The following is a 21,089-nucleotide window of genomic DNA, read 5'->3' on the forward strand; positions in this document are numbered from 1 at the left end:
GCATGTATTATTGTCCAATCACATTTCAGCAAACAATATGTGCCGCAATGCGGAAGTTTATGTTTGCATGTGACAGTGAGAACATTATCGATGACACCCTCCCTCTACGGTATTGGCAATACCGAACGTACTGAACAGTTTTAAACAGTACGTGAATTAGGATACGGCAATGTCAGGTGGAGATTCGCTTCAGTTCGCTCCTTTCAGCAGCTCTCTTGATGCCGGGTTTTGGCAAAGATTGTCAGAAAACAAGCTTAATGTGTATGGTTTGGACGAAGCACCCAAACCTATTCATGGATTTTACTTCAATGGTAAGTGATAAAGTGGATGATGACAATACGCATATCGTCTCAAAGAAATTGAAATAGGGCCTCATTATCTGATATTTAACTTCTTTCATTCACTGTTAATAAACTTAAGATTTACAAAGTGATATGGAGTATGCATCGTTTGATCTGAAAGGATTTTAAAAGGGACGGGCCCTGAAACAGAAAATAATGAAAGTAGTTCATACCAAATCTCTCGAACGATTCAAACCCATGGGGTTTATACATAAGGACAATTATTAATTCTACTCACTGTCATCAACAGGGCCAGTAAATGATTGAGGTGCTTGTAAAATATCACGGGTCGTTGATGTGAGTCTCTTTTTACATTTAACAACCATACACAGGGCATGTTACGATTTCATCACTGGTGTCATGTTGGTATTGTGTAAATGCAGAACCCCAGCAAATATAAACATGGTCAACAACAACAACAAAAAGACCCCACAGAAAACCTTAAAGTTTCATGCTGTGCCAACAGTACTGAAATATATGTATACATTATGATTTTACGAAATCTAACATATGTTACAGCTGGGCTTAATACATTCTCAGTACAATATTGGTTCTTGTACATTTTGGGGCTGAGTCACATCCAGAATATGAACACACACTCTCAGAGTGAAACATCTCAGCACAAGTTCACAAAGTCAGTATAGTAACCATGGTAACAAGATATTTTGAAATCAGTTGATTTATGTTTCAGGGGATCCAACAGGAATGGTTCCTCGACTGTCTTTGGACTTTACAGCTTTTGACAGGTATGTCAACAGAGTTGTGTCCCCATTGTTATTATACTCAAGTATATAGTTTTAGTCTTGTATTGACAAGCGCTACAAATATAAAAGCAGTCTATAGAAGTTTACTGGTAATCATGGTAAGATCTTGATGACTGACCTGCATATATAAAGCTGATTATTTTATGAATGCTTCAATATCCATCCAAAATGATGGAAGGTCCTATTTTTAAGGTCTCTCATTATGTTTTTTATTGATTGTCTATGAAGCTGTGAAAGTTTGGGATACAGGGAAAAGAATGAAGGTCCCCTGCACACCTTGCTCATCTCAAGTGCTTTCTTAAATGAAGAGCAGGTAGATTTTGATTGTTTTTCTAGTGATTGGAAGACGCCACCTCGATGTCTTCTCAGCAAAGGGCTTATCCAGAATACAAATACACTTGAAAAATTCAAGGACTGCAACAAGAAAGAGCTGCTTGAAACTTCAGGGAAGCAGGTATGTTTCATTGTTGAGCTTGTGAAATCACACTGGTTTTACACCTGCAAAATAGTTATTTTACTTTTGATGAATTATGAACAGTAATAACATTATCCTTACTTGCAAAACATGTGCAAAGTTCGCACAGGTTGGTGAACCTTATGTTATCTGTTTATGATTCCTGTCAGTGTATCAATGTTGCTTTCTTTCAGATCTGGGATGACATAATTAGTGGCAGAGCCATAGATGATCCTTCACTCCTGTCCAGATTTCTTCTCCTCACTCATGCTGTAAGTGATGATGTTAATGTTGTCGCTGGTGTTGTTGTAGATGATGATGATGATGATGATGATGATGATGATGATGATGATGAACAGGCAGTTAACCACAGGCATCCACCAGAGCAGGGAATACAAAATTATCTGTTAGCAGTGGAGCATTATGTTTCTTGAGCATGATTCTGCCAGCATGATTCTGCCACCAATGCCCCACCCCACTGGGATATTTTTAGTGCCCCTTTTACATTTGGGTGTTTGAAGTTTTTAGCTATATGTATTTGCTTCATTTGTATGTTAGTAAACTGTTTTAATAAACTTTTAATTTTTTTCTGAAACATGATCATTCATGAGTATGAATGAAAACCAAAACTGAAAGTTACCAAATGAAAGATTTTAAGAAACACACGCTTTCATTGGCTGAACTTATTACAACAACCAATTATTGCATGTGGATTAAAACTGGTCCAGTTAATAGTCTTTTCATGGTCAGGTTTAACCCTGAACATGTGTATGTTTTCAACTGGGGCAGGTTGCCAGGCAAAAAGTTTTATCCCCTAAGCCCTCTGGTCTGTCACTACTGTATAAACTATCTTTTCAGGATCTGAAGAAATACAACTACTACTACTGGTTTGCATTCCCCTGTCTGACAGCTCCAGAAAACACAGTCTCCTCCGCACCCAAGGCTCTGGATGGCAGGTTCTCTCCAGAACAGGTAGTGGCATTATTCCCAGAGGGGATTCTTGGTTAGGATAGATGTGTGCAATAACCTAAGACTAACTGGATTGGACGGTCAGGTTGTTTGGCTTTGCTGGGTTTTATTTGTTTGGTTTTTAATGCTACACTCAGCAATATAGTAATGATCTGTCAATAATCAAGTCTGGCCCAGACAATCCAGTGATCTACAGCATGAACATCGATCTATACAGTTGGGATACAATGTGCATCAATGAAGTCTGCAAATCACTTGATCAATTTAATCACATCTTACAACAAGTGTGGGTTGCTGAGGGCCAATTTTAGCCTGGATCTTTACAGGTCTACATCCATGTTAGAGCGTGGTCTAGTAACACAGAAATCTATCAGTTATGTTACTTACAACTGTTGAGATATTGTATGCACTCATAAATAAGGTTTAAACATTTATTATTGTAAGTAGTTGGACCATTTTGATATATATATTGGTGTATAAGGTGTATGTTTCCTTTACAGATGAGGTCTTTCCAGACCTCATATGACGCCTTCCAGGCTGGTAGAAACTGTTTCCAAGGGTTCTTCATCGTCAGGGAGTTGGGGGATGATGTACAGGTTCAGGAACTGAAAACCCTCAGTGTCAAAGGTATAGAAAAGGTAAAGAATGGAGATATTGGATGAGTTTCATATACTGACCCATGTTTCGTTTACTGACTTGTCACAGCAAGAGAATTAGCCCAATTGTTTCGGATACGCCTCAGTGATGACAAAAATAACTCAAAATTAAAAGGCACACAGTTTGTAGTTTGATCAAGCATGTAGATATAACAAAGACTGGATAATGATAATCATGATGTACACAATATAATGTTTATAAATGATATGTGAATGTCAACTGGTTTTATCAAGAATAAGCAAGATACATGGGTCGTTTAAAAAGTTCTAATCCTCAATGATTAACATAAGGGCATTTTGTAATAGTGAAGTTTTTATTGTATTTGTTGTAAGAGTCGATGTTATCTTTGTATGGCTGATGGTACTTCATAGAGAATTAAATAGTTCCAATTAAGAACTCTAGTTAAGAATAAAAAATTGAAAGCTCCAATTAAAGAAAATTAGAAAGTTCCAGTGAAAGATATGAATTGGAAGCTCCAGTCAAATATAAGAATTAAACAGCTCAAGTTAAGAAATAGAAATAATGTTTGTATTTTCATCATCAATCAAGTAGATGCTGGATTTGGTTCAATTTATCGGAAATCGAATCTGACACCTTAGTTTTGACTTTCGATGACCATAAACACTATTTTGTTTCTATATTTGAATACCTATTTAAATTAATTCCACCAAGCCAAAACATAATTTTGACTCCAATTCGAACAGTTTCAAATGCTGAAATAAGGTGAAGCATGATTGGTTGACTGTACTTGACAGCAGGCTAATTATCCTGTGAGAATTGTTGTTAGCAGACATGGCAAAGTTAATGATCGATTTCATGCTAAAAATAGACTCTGAGAAATCTTTGTTGAAATCTGATGTTTTTACTTGTGTGAAGAATTGATTAGAAAATGATTGAATTGAGGGTCCAAAATTAAAAATCAAATTGAATCAAGATCTGTGTGAATCGTTGCAGCCCTAGTATATGCTCTTGTTTGTCTGTGTTCCAGGGAAAGGTGATGTTTGGTTTCTGTGACCCCTGCACCCTGGATAAACATCCTGGCTGGCCGCTCCGCAACTTCCTCACTCTCATAGCTCACAGATGGTTAGTAGTCATATGCCGATTGTTGACTTTGGTGGTCAGGTTTAGAGACTGTTCATAATTTATGGCTAGAGGGGTTAATGATAATTTGTATGGGGAAGCCTGTACAATGTGAATGTGCCCCACCCTAAGATTTATGTTCAAAATAAGTGATCCCCCTGCATTTCCCATGATATTTATGCAATATTTAATATTCATGTTTTTAGGTTCTAAATTGCTGACCCACCCCTAGTACATGTGTACAAAATTTATGACAAAGTTTATTGCTATTCAAGAAACATGAAGTTTATGGAGCTGCAAGTGTTATTTGTATGATCATGTTAGGGAAAGAGAGACACAGTTTAATCTCATTTGCAAAACCAAAAGTCAGATGTTTCAAAGTATAGTTTACAATTAGTTTCAGTGATATGATGATATCTACATAAATGTCTCTTGTGTGTGTTGATTCAGGGGAGATAAGTTTGGGGAGATCGAGGTGTTGTGTCTCCGAGACCGAACTCGTGATGGCGAGCGTGACATCAGCCACAGCCTCGTCTTCAACATCACCCTGACTTCACTGTGTGCTCAGACAGGTCAGTAGATCCAAATCTCAGGTAAAGAAAATTTTGGAAACATTGGACTTTTCTGTGAACATATGGCAATTTGAATTTGTGTTTCGCCATATGTCAGGTGACATGTGTACTTCCAGAGTGTCCGAAATGTGTGGGCTGGGAGAAGAATGAGAGACAAAAGCTGGGCCCCCGGATGGTGAACTTGTCATCTAGCATGGACCCGACCAGGCAAGCACATACTGTATTTTTAACATTATGTGCTACATTTAATGCAATGTTAACCTATTATATAGCATAACATATTATATTCTACATGAATCGTTAACATATATACTATATGTCTTGCATTCTTAACATATAGAATGTATGTATTGTATTGTTAACCTATTATATACTACATGTATTGTATTTTTTTTGACATATTACATATTGCATATATTGTAATGTTAACATATTATATACTACATGAATTGTTAACATATGTGCTACACGTTTTTCACTGTTAACATATAAAATGCATGTATTGTTGACGTTAATATATAACATGTATTTTGTGTATATAGTACATACAGAACACAGGATCTACACCTTTGATTGATGACTTGTTATTGCATATTTGATTGTGATTATGGTGTGTGTTCAGATTAGCAGAGTCAGCAGTGGACTTGAACTTAAAGTTGATGAGATGGCGCCTGCTTCCTGACCTTGACCTTGAAAAAATCTCCTCCACTAAAGTCCTGTTGCTTGGTTCTGGAACTCTGGGATGTAATGTTGCCCGGGGCCTCATGGTTGGTACATAACTAAGTAATTTCTGTTTGTTTTTTATTTTTTTAATTTTGAATTCCATGAATGTCGGGTACTTTTTGTGAATGTGAAATTAGTCTGATTTCTTGAAGAAGTGTTATCTATTCTTGTTTAAACAGTGCCATCTTGCCCATGGCAAATTCTTTTTAATTCTTTTCTGGTCACCAGAAATTAAAGTTTGTGGTTCTTGCAGGGTTGGGGCATCAGGACAATAACCTTTGTGGACAACTCCCGAATATCCTACTCCAACCCAGTCCGGCAATCGCTGTTCACTTTTGAAGACTGCTTGAATGGAGGCAGACCCAAGGCAGAAGCTGCTGCAGAATCTCTTCGGAAGATATTCCCAGGAGCAGTGAGTAGCTTTATAATAATCAAAATGTATTCCCAGCAGGGATGTATCAGGAAAGAGTAGATCCTACTACAGGTGAAATTTGTCCAGATTAGTGTGAAATGGCTTTACGGAAACCATAAAGTTAGTTATAAGATTAGGTGTATATATTGACATGAATTCAGAACCTTTTTCTACTTTTTTGTGTGGTGACAATTGTTGTGAACTTGGGGCTGAATAAAGATCCAAAGAAATCATAGTACAGTGGAAGCTGTCAAAACCGGCATCTGTCCAGTCCGGCAAGTTGTCAGCACCAGCATGAAATTTTAGTCCCGTCCGTGGCATGTACATTTGTCATCAGCTCAACAATCCAGCATGTTATCTAAACCAGATCATTTCTTCAGTCCCCATGAGTGCCGGTTTAGACAGCTTCCACTGTACTCGTCCAGATTTCCTAAGTACAGATATGATAGGACATGTAAGATGTGAATTTATATATGCCAAATACTGGATGAATGCATATATATTTCTTTGGTAGTCTTGATTTAGAGGTTTGCTAAGATGTAGTTAATCCTTTGCAAATCTGCACTTCTAAAACAAATAATGTCTGTCTCACTTTGTTTCAGGACACCAAAGGCTTAACATTGTCCATCCCTATGCCAGGGCACTCAGTACCAGGTCCGTACTTCACTTCTTTTCATTGTTAAGCCTGACCCGAGATTTAATGACAAGAGAATCTGCAGAAGAATTCAGAGCAGAAATTTCAATTTCCTGGTCGCATGAAATTGAAAGATGCTAAAAGATTATTCTGTTTGAAAATTAAGTCTATCTGCATAGCATTAAGGGGTTAAGGATTACACTGGTCTACTTCTAGTCAGTATCCTTGTTAAACTAAAGCTTTGTTTCTTAATTGGCTGGAGGATGCTGGGGTAGCGTATTGGTTAAAACGTAAGCTTATCTCGCCAAAGAAATGGGTCAATTCTCCATACTGGTACAATGCTTGAACTTGAAGCCCATTTCTATGTGATATTGCTGGATTATTGCTAAGCAACTGCATAAAACTAAAATCATTTACTTTTTGGCTGGTCTGTAAAGCCTCTCCTTCTTGACCAGGAGGAACATTTGGGCCTACTGTATGGGTTATGTATGAGTTATGTCCCCTTGGCATGCCAGGAAACTATTCCATAGTTAGAATTCTGGTTAGTCTGACCATGTCTCAAGGTTGTTGGCATCATATCAGCTTCCCGAAAGTGACAGAGATCTCTTTGAATGTATATCATAGGTTGGATGTTGACCAGTTAATCATTATGTCTTCTGTTTGTGACAGAAAGTTCTGTGGAGACTGTTCGGCAGGACGTTGAGACATTGGAGAAATTGGTGGACAGCCATGATGTACTGTTCCTGTTGATGGATACTAGGGAGAGCCGGTGGCTGCCCACTGTCCTCGGAGGGGTCAAGCAGAAGGTAGGGATCATTGACCACACTGGGTTGGGAGGTAAAAAATTGAAACTCAGCACCTGGTGGTGAGTGAGTGTATTTGATTTTATGACACACTCAGCAATATTCCAGCTATATCGTGCAGTCTGGACCAGACAATCTAATGATCAACAGCATGAGTATAGAACTGCCCCCTTGTTAACTGATGTCAAACCAAGTCAGCAAGCCTGACCACCCGGTCCTGTTTGCCATTTCTTATGACAGGTATGGGTTCATAAGGCTCAGGGTGGAGGATGAACACTGATTCGAGATTGTACATCTAATACTCTACCAGTAGTGTTACATTTGTAAAGGGAGTGCAACGTTTCAGGTTCACTTGGCTGGCTGACTTGGCTATCTTCTGTAAAACTGTTCCAAATCATAGAAATGGTATTGGATGGATAACGGTTCTATTTTGTGATATTAGTCAGAGTGATACCTGTATTTTCTGTCTTCAAGAATATTTTAACACCTCAGTGGTCAAGTGGGTAGAGAGCTGACAGGGAGTAGAGTGTAAGTGTTTTGATCCCCATCTGTTTCATACCAAAATATGGTTAAGTTCCCAGGTACTAACTCACTGTTAAAATCCGACAATGATGTCACGCTATTTTTTTGTTTTTAGGGAACACTTTTTAACATAATATCCCACAAATCTGATACAATCTTATTTCCTCATGCAGTTATCTAAATAATGTCCCTCTGTCCCAGGTAATTATCTTAATATCATCACTCTGCCTTGGAATATTACTTCAGTATTGTCCCACTGTCCCAGGTAATTATCATAATATCGTCACTCTGCCTTGGGATATTACTTCAGTATTGTCCCACTGTCCCAGGTAATTATCATAATATCGTCACTCTGCCTTGGGATATTACTTCAGTATTGTCCCACTGTCCCAGGTAATTATCATAATATCGTCACTCTGCCCCGGGATATTACTTCAGTATTGTCCCACTGTCCCAGGTAATTATCATAATATCGTCACTCTGCCTTGGGATATTACTTCAGTATTGTCCCACTGTCCCAGGTAATTATCATAATATCGTCACTCTGCCCCGGGATATTACTTCAGTATTGTCCCACTGTCCCAGGTAATTATCATAATATCGTCACTCTGCCTTGGGATATTACTTCAGTATTGCCCCACTGTCCCAGGTAATTATCATAATATCGTCACTCTGCCCCGGGATATTATTTCAGTATTGTCCCTCTGTCCCAGGTAATTATCATAGTATCGTCACTCTGCCCCGGGATATTACTTCAGTATTGTCCCTCAGTCCCAGGTAATTATCATAATATCGTCACTCTGCCCTGGGATATTACTTCAGTATTGTCCCTCTGTCCCAGGTAATTATATTAATATTGTCACTCTGCCCCGGGATATTACTTCAGTATTGTCCCTCTGTCCCAGGTGATTATCATAATATCGTCACTCTGCCCCGGGATATTACTTCAGTATTGTCCCTCTGCCTAGGGATATTCTGAGGAATAGCCTTTGAACTATTACTTGTCATTAACATTGATACGACTTTGTCTTGCCATCACTGATGCAATCGTAAAATATGACAATTTTGACAATTTCCAACATATAGTGCCTACACTCGGTTTCAAACCCACAACCCTTTGCTTACAAGCTTGGTGGTTTTCTCCACTAGACTATAAAGCATTGCTGTGATGAATTAGATTGTTTGTCAGTATGAACCATGTGTTCCTCCGAAGACAGGTACTGTGGGCAGCAAGGCAAGGCATTGAGTCAATGATTGACTGCCAGTCTCATCCCAACTGATTTTAACAGTAAATACCAAATATTAATATTATATCAAAGTATATCTTCGGTCGGTTTATAAGTTTGATATAGCATGACCTGTGGACATTATTGAAAAGTAAGTTCTCTTCTCTCAGGAAATTCCGTTGTGTTATATCCTACATATATAGCATGCTGCAGTTTAAGTGGAAACCTCAGTTTGAGACCACCAGTCTATGCATTATCCTCTTTATACAGAGTGCAATACAGGGTGACAGCAAATACCATGTTTTATAGCTAAAATGGATAGAATTGTCATTAAAACGCCCGCACGTTGTCAGAAATGAGCGGGCCACTGTAACTTGATAATGCCCGCAAAATGCTTGACGATGGGCCATTATTAAGCCCGTTGTTAGGTGACGTCACAAGTAGCTCAGCTGTTGAAGTTCAATCATCTATGACTCGTTTGAACAAGGGTTAATTTTTGACCATATATTTGGCTCACATTTGTCACATGTGCCTGTGCCATTATGCACTTTTCTGCCTGTGCCAACCATAACAATTGTACCATAAATTACAACATAAAGCAATGAAAATATCATTGTTCATCACTGAAAACAATGGCGACTCGCAATAGTGATGTCATCTGTGTTGTTCTATGACGTGTCTATATTTGTAAAATGTGTGTCAGTGACCTCTGTCGTTTGTTGTTGGCAGTAAATGCTTCTAAACTGATGCAGTTTTTATTATTCTTGTTTTATTAAAAATTCTATCCATTTTAGCTATAATAGCGGTAATGCTATTTTTCAGGGCATTATCATTTGCAGGAGCCCTCAGTCTTTTTTTTTGTTCTTGTTTTATTAAAGATTCTATCCATTTTAGCTATAATAACGGTAATGCTGTTTTTCAGGGCATTGTCATTTGCAGGAGCCCTCAGTCTTTTCAACTGCCCTCCTTCGTCGGGCAGTCAATGAAAGACCTCAGGCTTCTGCAGATGATAATGCCCTAAAAAATAGCGATACCCTTGTAGTAGTGAGCCAGTCAGATACACTATGCATAAAACTAAAGCATGCTAGACACAGTTTAAGATGGATTCCTCTCTCAGGTCAAGTCACAATGAGCTGTCCAATCTGTGCATTATCCCATTCGTGTTGAGTGGCAGGCAGGGTACCAACAAGTGCCATCTTTTAGCTTGGCAATGAAACCATTGTTCTCCAGTCAGCACTGTCCTGTTGTGAGTATGTGAGTTCAGTGTTATCCAGCATTTAGCAATATGGCAGCAGTAGTACAGCAGAAATGACTTCACACATTGTACCCATGTGGGGCATTGAACCCAGTATTCTGCATGATGAACAAGCACTCTAGCCACTGGGCTACCCCACCACCCCCTCTATCCATGAAACCACAGATGAGGTCTGACTTGAGGATGACTTGAATGTAAGGTTCCTGACAAGTAGAACATGAGGAATCGGCTCTGGTTTCTTTGAGTTCTGCCTGTATGGTAGCAGTAGCTGTGATATTTATAGTAGATAGTGGAGATTTATGAACGTGTACATAACACTAAGATGAACAAAGTTTGCATGCTTCATATTTAACTGGTTGTTTCATGTTTCAGATTGTCATAAATGCAGCTCTAGGCTTTGATACATTCCTCGTTATTCGTCATGGTTACAAGACAGCAGAAAGTGCAATACCTCCAGGACCCATCTCCATGACAACCACCATTCCTGGATGTCAGCTTGGGTGTTACTTCTGCAATGATGTTGTTGCGCCAGGCAATGTGAGAGAATATGTCTTTGATCCTAGCACTTCAGCCGAAGTGTTTCGCTGCTATAGCAATTAGAGTGCCTTATTACTTACAAGAGAACAGTCTAGTAATTTGTTTGTATGAGAGGACTGATATGGGAAACATTTTAAGAGAAAACTGGCTCAATTGTCATTTAACATGTGCTTAGATTTATGTTCAGATTCATGCCCATTAGTCTGTCTGGTGTAGCACACTACTCATTTGAGGTAACATTGCGATGTTATAGTATGATCACACCCTGTGTTATAAATTTGGAAATCATGAATCAGTGTTGGTACAACTGTTTTAAAAATGAACAAAATATATATTATTCAACAGGAGTTCAGCAGGTGGCTAGTGTAAAGTGAACGAATTAGGTGCTCTTAACTTTTTTTCAGTTGTATGTTATCAATATTTTGACAACATACTACACACAACAAATATTGAATGGAAGTTATTTCTCTATGTGGATGAGATTGTGACATGAATGTACATGTGTTTTTGCTTGTATTCTGGATGCAGTCTACAAGGGACCGGACGCTTGACCAACAATGTACCGTGACCAGGCCTGGCATCTCCATGATAGCAGGTGCTCTGGCGGTAGAGCTCCTGGTGTCTGTCCTGCAACATCCTAAAGGGTAGGTAACTCTTACACTCTGTCATCCTACTGCTAGACACCTATTAGATGATCCTGTGCACTAAACGCATTTGTGACAAGAGAGGCGGTACAACGAGTACACTTAGCTGCTACAGGTAGCTTGACGATTATGCACGTGCAGTACATGCTAACCGTGACACGAAATCAACACCTCTACTGATTAACACCTGTCTCACTACTGTGTAACACCTGTCTCAATACTGTTAAACAGATTTCAGTTGTAGTTAAAAATGTCCAAGTTAGGAAAACATGAGCAAATAATTCAATCTCAGGCAAGGGAGATAGCATACAATGTTATCATGTATATGGACAAAAATTGTGCATATTCTCTTTTACAAAGTAGCCTTGTTACTGGACTCTCAATGGAAACTTTAAAGCGCATTAAGGCAGAAGGTGGTAGGAGTGCGAGTCGACCTACATTTATCAGTCCCACCAAGTTGCGCAAACCCAAAACTTGCAGTTACATACTTGATGATTTCGACCGGCGTGCAGTCCGTCAATTTGTACAAAGTTTATATGACGTAAAAAAACAACCACCCACTCTGGACACGATGTATGATATGGCAAAGTGCCAGTTGAACTACAAGGGTTCTAAGGAAAGTTTTTGAAAAAATCTCAAACACATGGGGTTTAGGTGGCGAAAACCGTAAACTATTAATGGAAGGTAAAGACATTGTTTCCAAGAATTTGCAATACTTGCGTGCAATAAAGAAATTCAGAGAAGAAAATTGAACAAAAATCGAAATCTTTATCGATGAAACATGGTTGCATGTACACCACATTGTCCCAAAGTGTTGGCAACTTGAGGGTGAAGTTTTAATAAATGGGGTTCAACCCCCGTCTGGCACCGGACCTTGGCTTATTGTGGTTCATGCAGGGGGTGAAAACGGTTTTGCTCTAAATGCTTTGCTTGTTTTTGATTCCAAACTCAAATCAGCAGACTATCATGACAAGATGAACTCTGATAATTTTTCCAAATGGCTCCAGGAAAAGTTGATCCCAAACCTTCCACTGCACTCTGTCATCGTTATGGATAATGCACCATATCAAATGTCTGACAACCGCCAACAGAAAAGATGACATGAAAGCATGGCCACAAAGGCACAATATCTCATTTGATGAGAAAACGCTTAAAGCCGAACTATTGTTTCTTGCAAAATCCAACAAGTCGGGCCCTGTCTACAGAGTAGACATGATGTTGAAGCAACATGGTCATGATGTACTACATCTCCCTCCATACCACGCAGAACTAAACCCAATTGAGTTAATTTGGGCAAATTTGAACAATTATGTCGCTTCACAAAACTTGCAGTTCACAAAAAGTTCCATAAGAGTTGCCATAAATGAAAGGATGTCTGCAATCGGTGCAAAAGAATGGTCAGAATGTTGTAAACTTGTTAAAACAATTGAAGATGGTTACTGGCAACGAGAAATTGCTGTAGAAAGGGAAATTGACAGACTAGTGATTGACTTTGGACTTGCAAGTGATTCAGACACCGAGACTGATTCAGAGAGTTATAATTAAAGCATAAATCAGTAAGTCCGCCTAATTTTCCAGCATTGTTGTGTCTTGTATAATAATTGACACATACTATATAAGGTTTTTACTGTTCCCATACTTTGTCATAAAAACAGAGTAATCTTTGTAGAGTTGTCTGTATTTTATATTTTTTTAGTCACTGATAAATCTACTGAGTCTGGTACTGAGTAATTCCCAAACCGACAAATTTGTGTACAAAGATATTTCTCACTGACTTATCAATGTCAAAAGGTATTTTCAGTTTTCTGTACACAATTTTGGTGACCATGATAAAAATATGACAGAAATTTGGAAATATTGTTTGAATACTAACCATTTCTCTGGAACCGGTTATATAAATTTCCAAGACATGTATTCCCGGTCGATCCCCAGCGGAATTATGGACGAAAATCAGTCCGTACAGAGAAATAGGAACAAAATTATGGGATAAAAATATTTCCCCCTTGCTGCTCTGATTTAGCCACCACCATTCAGTAACAGATAACTTTTAACATATTAAAACAGTTAATGAAACACAATTAACTATATGTAGTTATTATCTATTTAATATTTAGCAGACAAAAAGTCAACTTTACCCATTAAAACACTGCATATTCCTTCGAATGATAAGACTGCAATTTCAGGCATAAGATACTGATATTCCACTCTAACCTTTAGTTAAGACATAGACAAATAGATGATTGGGGCATTGACAAGCATTTTAGATATTCAACAATTTTGTTAGAAAAACACCAGGAAAATGTCATTTGCTTCGTGAAATGGATCGGTGGTCCTAAACATATTTGCTCAGCATATTGTGTTGATTCAATTCGTTCCCAAATCGAGTGTGCTATAACAATTCATGCGTGAAACACACGTGGAAAATGAACTTCTCGATATTTATCAGACAACCTGTCTCCCTCTTGTTTCAAGTGGATCGTTCTGTGGGGCGTTCCCAAGTATGCAAATTGGGGTCATTTTCAGGTCATGGATAATCTTATATGTGTTTACCAGTAAGTGTTGGTAACACGAACAGTTTATCATCTGAAGGGTAGATAACAGCCTGCCATCTAATTTGTGTTGAGAGTTTGTCATCCAGAGGGGAGATAACTCTGAAGGTAACTAGGTCCTCCAAAGTATATTCGACTCTTCAGTTCCCCAATGTTTGTCTACTGTTCACCGTGCAGTCTAATGGTTTGTTATCTTTTGAGTGTCATGTCTGCAACATCCTGCAGGGGAAGTAACTCTCGTGTGCAGCACAAAATACACTGAAGATGTTATAAAATATAACATCTTTCAAATTTGGTGGTGGTTTTAAACATTATGTGTATGTCCATAGGTTGTGAACTTCACCTTTAGTGTCAAGTAATTATATGTAAATTCGTACCCCTGTTCAGAATAGTTAACAAACTAATCATGATCACAAGTTCCCTGTTTACTTGTTGCCAGACCAGAGGCCCCAGCCGATACCAGCTCCAATGATGACTTCTACAGAGAGTCTGACTGCTCTCTAGGACTTGTCCCACATCAGGTAAGACAACTTGGATCCAAGCACCCAGTCCTCAGGAACCCTTTTTTGATGTAAGAGACAACTAACAGGATTATTTGGTCAGTCTTGATGAAATGGTGGATGCTTTTTCATCACAACTAAATAGTATAGATTAATACTCATCATATCAAGTAGCCACACGTACACGTACACGTACACGTACACGTACACGTACACGCGTGCACATCGCCATTTGTCGAAATAATCTTAAGTATTCACCTCACCTCATCTCTGAACACTGCTTCAAATCCTGGTTGACCTTAATTATGTTTCTGATTATCAGCTGCGTATAAGCATTTCACCAAACTGTATTGTCTGAGAAGTGCATCAACGTACTTATCAGGCTGACATGCCATGATACAAATAAAGGCATGCTTAAACCCAGCTGACTCTCTCATGGATAAGAGTTTCTCTTAAGAGCCTTACAAGTTATCATCATCATGTTCATGAGGTAATTGAAATATTAAGCCAACACTCACTCACTCCATGTTTGTTCCAGATACGTGGGTTCCTGTCTAGGTACCACCATGTTCTTCCTGCTAGCCGGGCCTTCGACAAGTGCACTGCCTGTTCAACTATGGTAAGTCTCTTTATGTTCCCATCAACTCCAGCCTAACCTATATTCCCTATATAAGCAACACTGGAGTGGACCTGAATTCTCAGCGATTTTACCAATATTCAATGGTTACAGTACATTGCCTGACTGTGTGGTGTTAATATTTGCTCCAATACCCTGTCAGTATGGATGTAATATGTGAAACACATTTCTGGAGTCTGCAGCCATGATATTGCTCTAATATTGTTAAAGCAGTGTACTACTGGTTCGCTGTCATTTGTGTGATGTGTGCTGATGCATGAAGGTTCTGTGTGGTGCTGTAGGTGCTAGAGTCCTACAAGAAGGAAGGCTTCCAGTTTCTTCTGCGGGCGTTCAATGAACCCAACTACCTGGAGGACCTGACCGGACTCACACAGATGCAACAGGAGACTTTGGATGCTGAGGTCAGTAGTATTGGTAGTTGAGGAGGATATCTGTGGTAGAGATTAGTATCACTTGTGGTAGTTGATATTTGTAGAAAGAGGTTGGTGTCAAAGCCAAGGTCAGTACCTGTAGTAGCACAAAAGATATGTACCTGTAAGAGGTGCCTGTTAGAGGTCAAGGTCAGTACGTATAAGAGGTCAAGGTCAGAATCAGCAAGATGTCAAGGTTAGTACCTTTAGTATGGGACCAGGATCAGTCACTGTTGTCATGATCCATTACTGCACAAAGTATAGATCAGTGTGTTCATCTGTGAAAGGTCATGGTTATTGCAGTAAAAGCCTTTGTCTGTATGTAAGCAAAGTTAAGTGAGATGTACAACAATTATTCAGGTTTTAGGTGGACGTTAGGTTTCAGAAGGTAACAAAAAAAGAAAACATTTAAAGGGAGCATGATACCAAAACTTTGTTCTTTTCTGAGCAGGTTTGGGATCTGAGTGATGATGACTCTGAAAGCATGGAGATGTCTTGATGTCCAGCCACACCACTCCAGCACCCAGTGTTAACCATACCCCCTGGCGGCACTATGGAGTGGTTGTCATAGAAACAAAACCATCCTTACATACCACATCTACACTACTGTGATGCCAATGAACTCATGTGATACCACACAGACTCCAAACCACCAAAGATGGTGCATTAGAGTGATTATTTGTGAGACAAGAAACATTCACTTAGGACTGTGTGAAGTTCACTGGGCAGTTATCTGAAGACCAAGGGACAAATCCTGAATTAATTTTAGATAATGATTTATTTCATTACTAACCCATGAAGATCCGGGTTATAATTCATGGCCAGTAAGTCATGCTTGTTGTAAGAGGCAGTTAATAGTGGTCAGCCATGCAGACTTTGACAACAAATGTCTTTATCTTACCTTACACATGAATGTCGCTTTCTGATTGCCTAAGCGCCCTTGTATTTTTTTTTTTCAATGTACCACACTTACAGACAGTGTAACATTGTAACATTTAATGTACACCGCTGGGAATGCCGAACTCATTTAGTTCTTCATGGTAGCACTTCTTTATCTGGAATAACATTGAATCACGCATGATGGCTGGAAATTACCGATGTTTTGCGATTGTAAATAGAAGGGAGATAACTCTAAATTTGTTTTCCTTGTGTCGTCTTCACAATGGCGACGAAACAATTCGCCATGTGCTACGAGGCTGTACCAGTGCTTCATACAGTTTAAAATTAAAATTCAGGTGTTCAGTAAGATAAATACATTGTTCACTGGTCCCTCGGGACAACTTATTTTCTTTCCCCATTGCCCAATCGATTATTGCTCATGCTGTTGATCACTGGAATGTCTGGTCTGTATTTGATTATTTACAGACTGCCGCTGGAATATTACATTAAACAGCAAACAAATTTTTTAACTGAGGTAGTACTGACATCCTTTGAAAAAGATGTCTTAACTTCTGCAACAATGGCACTGAAAATTATTCAGGAATAAGTATGAATGTGATTCTTCAGTGGAACTGTATCAGACATGTCTGGACATGGTGGACAGTTGTCTTGTAACATGGAGCTTTGTGCTTAAACCAGTTATGTGTATGCTAAGTTATATACAGGGTACCTGCGAGATATTGAGAATTTCAGGAGTGCTTATTGATCAAGGCAATATGTACTTACTGTTAACATGGTCAGAGCCTAGATTTTCAAAGCCCTCTTAGCTCTAAGATAGTAGTAAGTGCCATGTATTAACATTACCTTATAGCTAAAATGGATAGAATTATCATGAAAACGACCACACGTTATCAGAAATGAGTGGTCCACTGTAACTTGATAACGCCCACAAAATGCTTGATGACGGGCCATTATCAAGCCCGTTGTTAGGTGACGTCATAAGTAGCTCAGCTGTTGAAGTTCAGTCACCTACGGCTCGAATGAACTTGGGTTCATTATTGACCATATATCTGGCTCACATTCGTCACATGTGCCTGTGCCATTATGCACTTTCCTGCTCGTGCCATCCATAACGATTGTGCCATAAATGACAACATACAGCAATGAAAATATTGACTTGAAGTCTAACGTTGTTAATCACTGAAAACAATGGCGGCTGGTAGTAAGAGCAAAGGTCAAGGTCGAATGTCGTCACTTTCAATAGTGACGTCATCTCTGTTGTTCTATGACGTGACTATATTTGTAAAATGTGCATCAGTGACCTCCGTCGTTTCGTTGTTGGCAGTAAATGCTTCTAAACCGATGCCGCTGTTTTTATTATTCTTTTAAAAAAAATTCTATTCATTTTAGCTATAATAACGGTAACGCTATTTTTCAGGGCATTATCATTTGCAGAAGCCCTCGGTCTTTTCAACTGCCCTCCTTCGTATTAGCGTTACCCTTATATTACGACTATCTTAGCGCTAAGAGAGCTTCGAAAATCTAGGCCCAGGTCTTTATACTGGTGTTTTATAATACTCCAAGACTGGTACTGAATTTTAATCATTCCACAGGTACAAATTCCATGGAATTGTTCCTGTAGTCTGGGTACCCACAACACACTGAGAATATCACCAAAAACTGTTGATTAATGCATTAGGGGAGATAATGAGAATCTCCATGGTGATAAATTCTGTGGGACCTTTCCTCAACAAAGGTCCCATATGAGTGAGATATACATTGATGTGCCATAATTTTGTCATAAAATGGCAGCCATGTTTGAGGGCAGTTTGGCAGAGCGTTTAAGAAAAGTGAAAAATAAGGGTTACTTACCCTACACAAGAAAGTTTGGTTGGTTAATATTCAGTGATATGACCTTTATTAATCCTCACAGCTCTTATCCTTCGTGGAATAGACAGATACAGTGCCTGACTATGATGGAGAGCTATGGCTTGCCAAATCCTGAGAATCTGCTAAAAAAGTTCCTCTTTTGTTTTGATGGTGTGGGCAAATCGTTGCAACCTCGTTGCAACCACAAATTTTCAATAATGTTCAAGTCTCATGATTGTGATGGCCATGGTAAACACTTGATATTGTTGGTTGTTTTCCATTCTCTAGTGAAACGAGATTCATGACATGGAGCATTGTCTTCTTGGAAAAGATCATCATCATTTTGGAAGTGTTTGGCAAGAACAGGGAATAAATTGTCATCTAAAATAGAAACATACTTCTCACTGTTGATAGTTCCATCTATTTAAACCAGTGTACCAGCTCCATGAGAGGAAATACACCCCCCAAATCATCACAGACAGTCCACCTCGGTGCTGGAAATCAGCGCACCTGGTTCAAGAGATCTCCTTCTGTTAGTTTTAAGTTCTCATTAGCATATGGTCTGCCCTCTCTGTCAAAAGTGGAGGTCTACCACGTCTGGGTCTGTTTTCTTCATCTTTACCCATTTCAATCCTTTCCAAAAACAAATTGTGCTTTGATCCCTCTGGACAGCATCTGCAATATCTGACTGTTTGAATCCACTCAAATTCATTTCTATAATTATTTTTTGAACCTCCTCTGACAAACCTGACACTCTCTTCCCCATCGTTTCAACTTGACCTTGACCTAGTTTATATGCAGCAGACTACGAGAGTTCATCCCCTTAGGTGACCTGTGATCTCTGAAAATGTACTCTGTAAAATTTGGGACCCTATTGTTTTGTATATATGGCACACCAGACAATTTAGTTTACCCAACCTACTGGCCACTGCCAGCTGGGAGCCATTTTATGACATAATTATGGCACATCGCTGTATGAGGCACTGGACAAAACATTATGATTCAAATTAGACGCTACATTGAATTGTGTTGCAAGAGGGTATCATATATGTAAAAGTTTTAATTTTGAACCCAATGCAGGTTGAGTTCTTACACTACATTGTGATACATATCTTGAATTAAAATGATTGAGAGATTATTGATCTTGACATCAATGGCATAAATCAAAATCTCTCAAGTCATCCAAGATAAAAGCTAATTCAAGCTGATGGACATTAATCCTGCAAGACTTTACTGTTTCATACAAGGAGTGTCCCAAAAGTGGTTGGCCTTACCATATTCTTGATGTCCAATGTTAGAAAAGCTTCCATTCTATTTTGAAGGAATCATTAGCAAAGGCATGTCCAGAAATTCACATATGTTGTTAAATGTGGTTAATGAAATATTCTTCATCACAACATATTGGGGTGTAATATTTCTTTAAACATTGCAGAAAGTGAAAAACAATCTGTCATTTGGTACCTCTTGGATGATGATACACAGATAATGATATAAAATATGTTCAGACTTCATATCATATCATCATTCAAAGAGTTGGAGTGCTTGATTTATATTTGTGAGGCTGTTCTTAAAGAACATGCCCATTTTAAACTTTCAAAAATATTTTGTCTAGACATTCAAGCTGGCATTGTTTACAATATACTGGGAGCTGACACTTGTGTGACTGACCATTCAGTATTTTGTTTGAACCCTTGGCATCATGCTTGAATAAATGAAAACATTAGAATAAGTTGTCCTTTTGATTACGTCTCCCAAACAAACTGTCAGCAAACATCATGGTGGGGGGAGTCACTTTAACAAATTGCATTTTTTTTCACTTTAATATGTTTGTTTGATTCTAAAGGACTTCTGCTTTTCTCAAACACACAAAATGTTTCTTTCATATTTTGTTTCCAGAAGTTACTGATGCATTTATTGCTGATTTTGTGTTTTTTGGGGGGTACCAATATAAAAAGTAAAACAAAACAGGGCTGGAACATGGCAAAAACAATTTCCTTGAGCTTGATAGATAGTATGTAGAAAAAGAAAACATAAAAGCAGTTTCATTGTTACAACTGTCCAGGTGAGGCCGACCACTTTTGGGACACTCCTCGTATGTGTAAACATGTCTGAGAATCATGTCAATTTGCTTATCTGTCTTGTGAATAATTATTGTGCTAATGTGTTTCTGTTCAGCACTGAATACATGTCTTAACAAAATCAAGGAACGTTTTGTTTGATTACTTCCGAGTTGTCTTATGATTGACAGAACTGACCAGATCTGTGGTCTGTTGAATAGACAACCCAGAGGGTACAAAGATAGTGGTTCAATCCTAGGCTGTGCCTTATCAAAAGATCTAACAGATCATGTGTGTTGTTTCGCTACATGAATCTTGCTGTTATATTATGTTTGACTTGGGTGGCAAATCTTGGCTAGTTCAGTCACATACACACACATGGCCACATAAACCTTGCATGTTAGACGCTCTTCAAGCCAATATTACACCCAGTTCACCTCACCATTGTCTGCATGGTATCTACAAAATGCTATAATCCCATTCTCTTCCCACAGAGGTTACTTGTCATATCTTCCTACAAACCTGTTCTAATACGGCTCTTTCATGGTGCATGTGTTCAAGGTTGGTGATTGGTTGCCATCTGATTTAGTTGGGC

General features: G+C 38.7%; 1 protein-coding gene across 1 annotated transcript; it reads left to right on the top strand.

Moving 5' to 3' along the window:
* Nucleotides 1-103: 103 nt before the first annotated feature.
* Nucleotides 104-20,640, top strand: LOC137296408 (ubiquitin-like modifier-activating enzyme ATG7). The gene is made up of 19 exons (XM_067828205.1): nt 104-311; nt 1,033-1,087; nt 1,442-1,559; nt 1,754-1,831; nt 2,418-2,531; nt 3,029-3,166; nt 4,174-4,268; nt 4,716-4,837; nt 4,954-5,044; nt 5,460-5,604; nt 5,814-5,972; nt 6,575-6,626; nt 7,276-7,412; nt 10,785-10,949; nt 11,478-11,593; nt 14,582-14,663; nt 15,181-15,261; nt 15,561-15,680; nt 16,141-20,640. Exons 1-19 carry the CDS (start codon nt 170-172, stop codon nt 16,186-16,188), a joined length of 2,058 nt encoding a protein of 685 aa, XP_067684306.1. The 5' UTR covers nt 104-169; the 3' UTR covers nt 16,189-20,640.
* The last annotated feature ends 449 nt before the right edge of the window (nt 20,641-21,089 follow it).

This window comes from Haliotis asinina, chromosome 9 (genome assembly GCF_037392515.1).
Source record: "Haliotis asinina isolate JCU_RB_2024 chromosome 9, JCU_Hal_asi_v2, whole genome shotgun sequence".
In the NCBI taxonomy this organism is placed as follows: Eukaryota; Metazoa; Mollusca; class Gastropoda; order Lepetellida; family Haliotidae; genus Haliotis; species Haliotis asinina.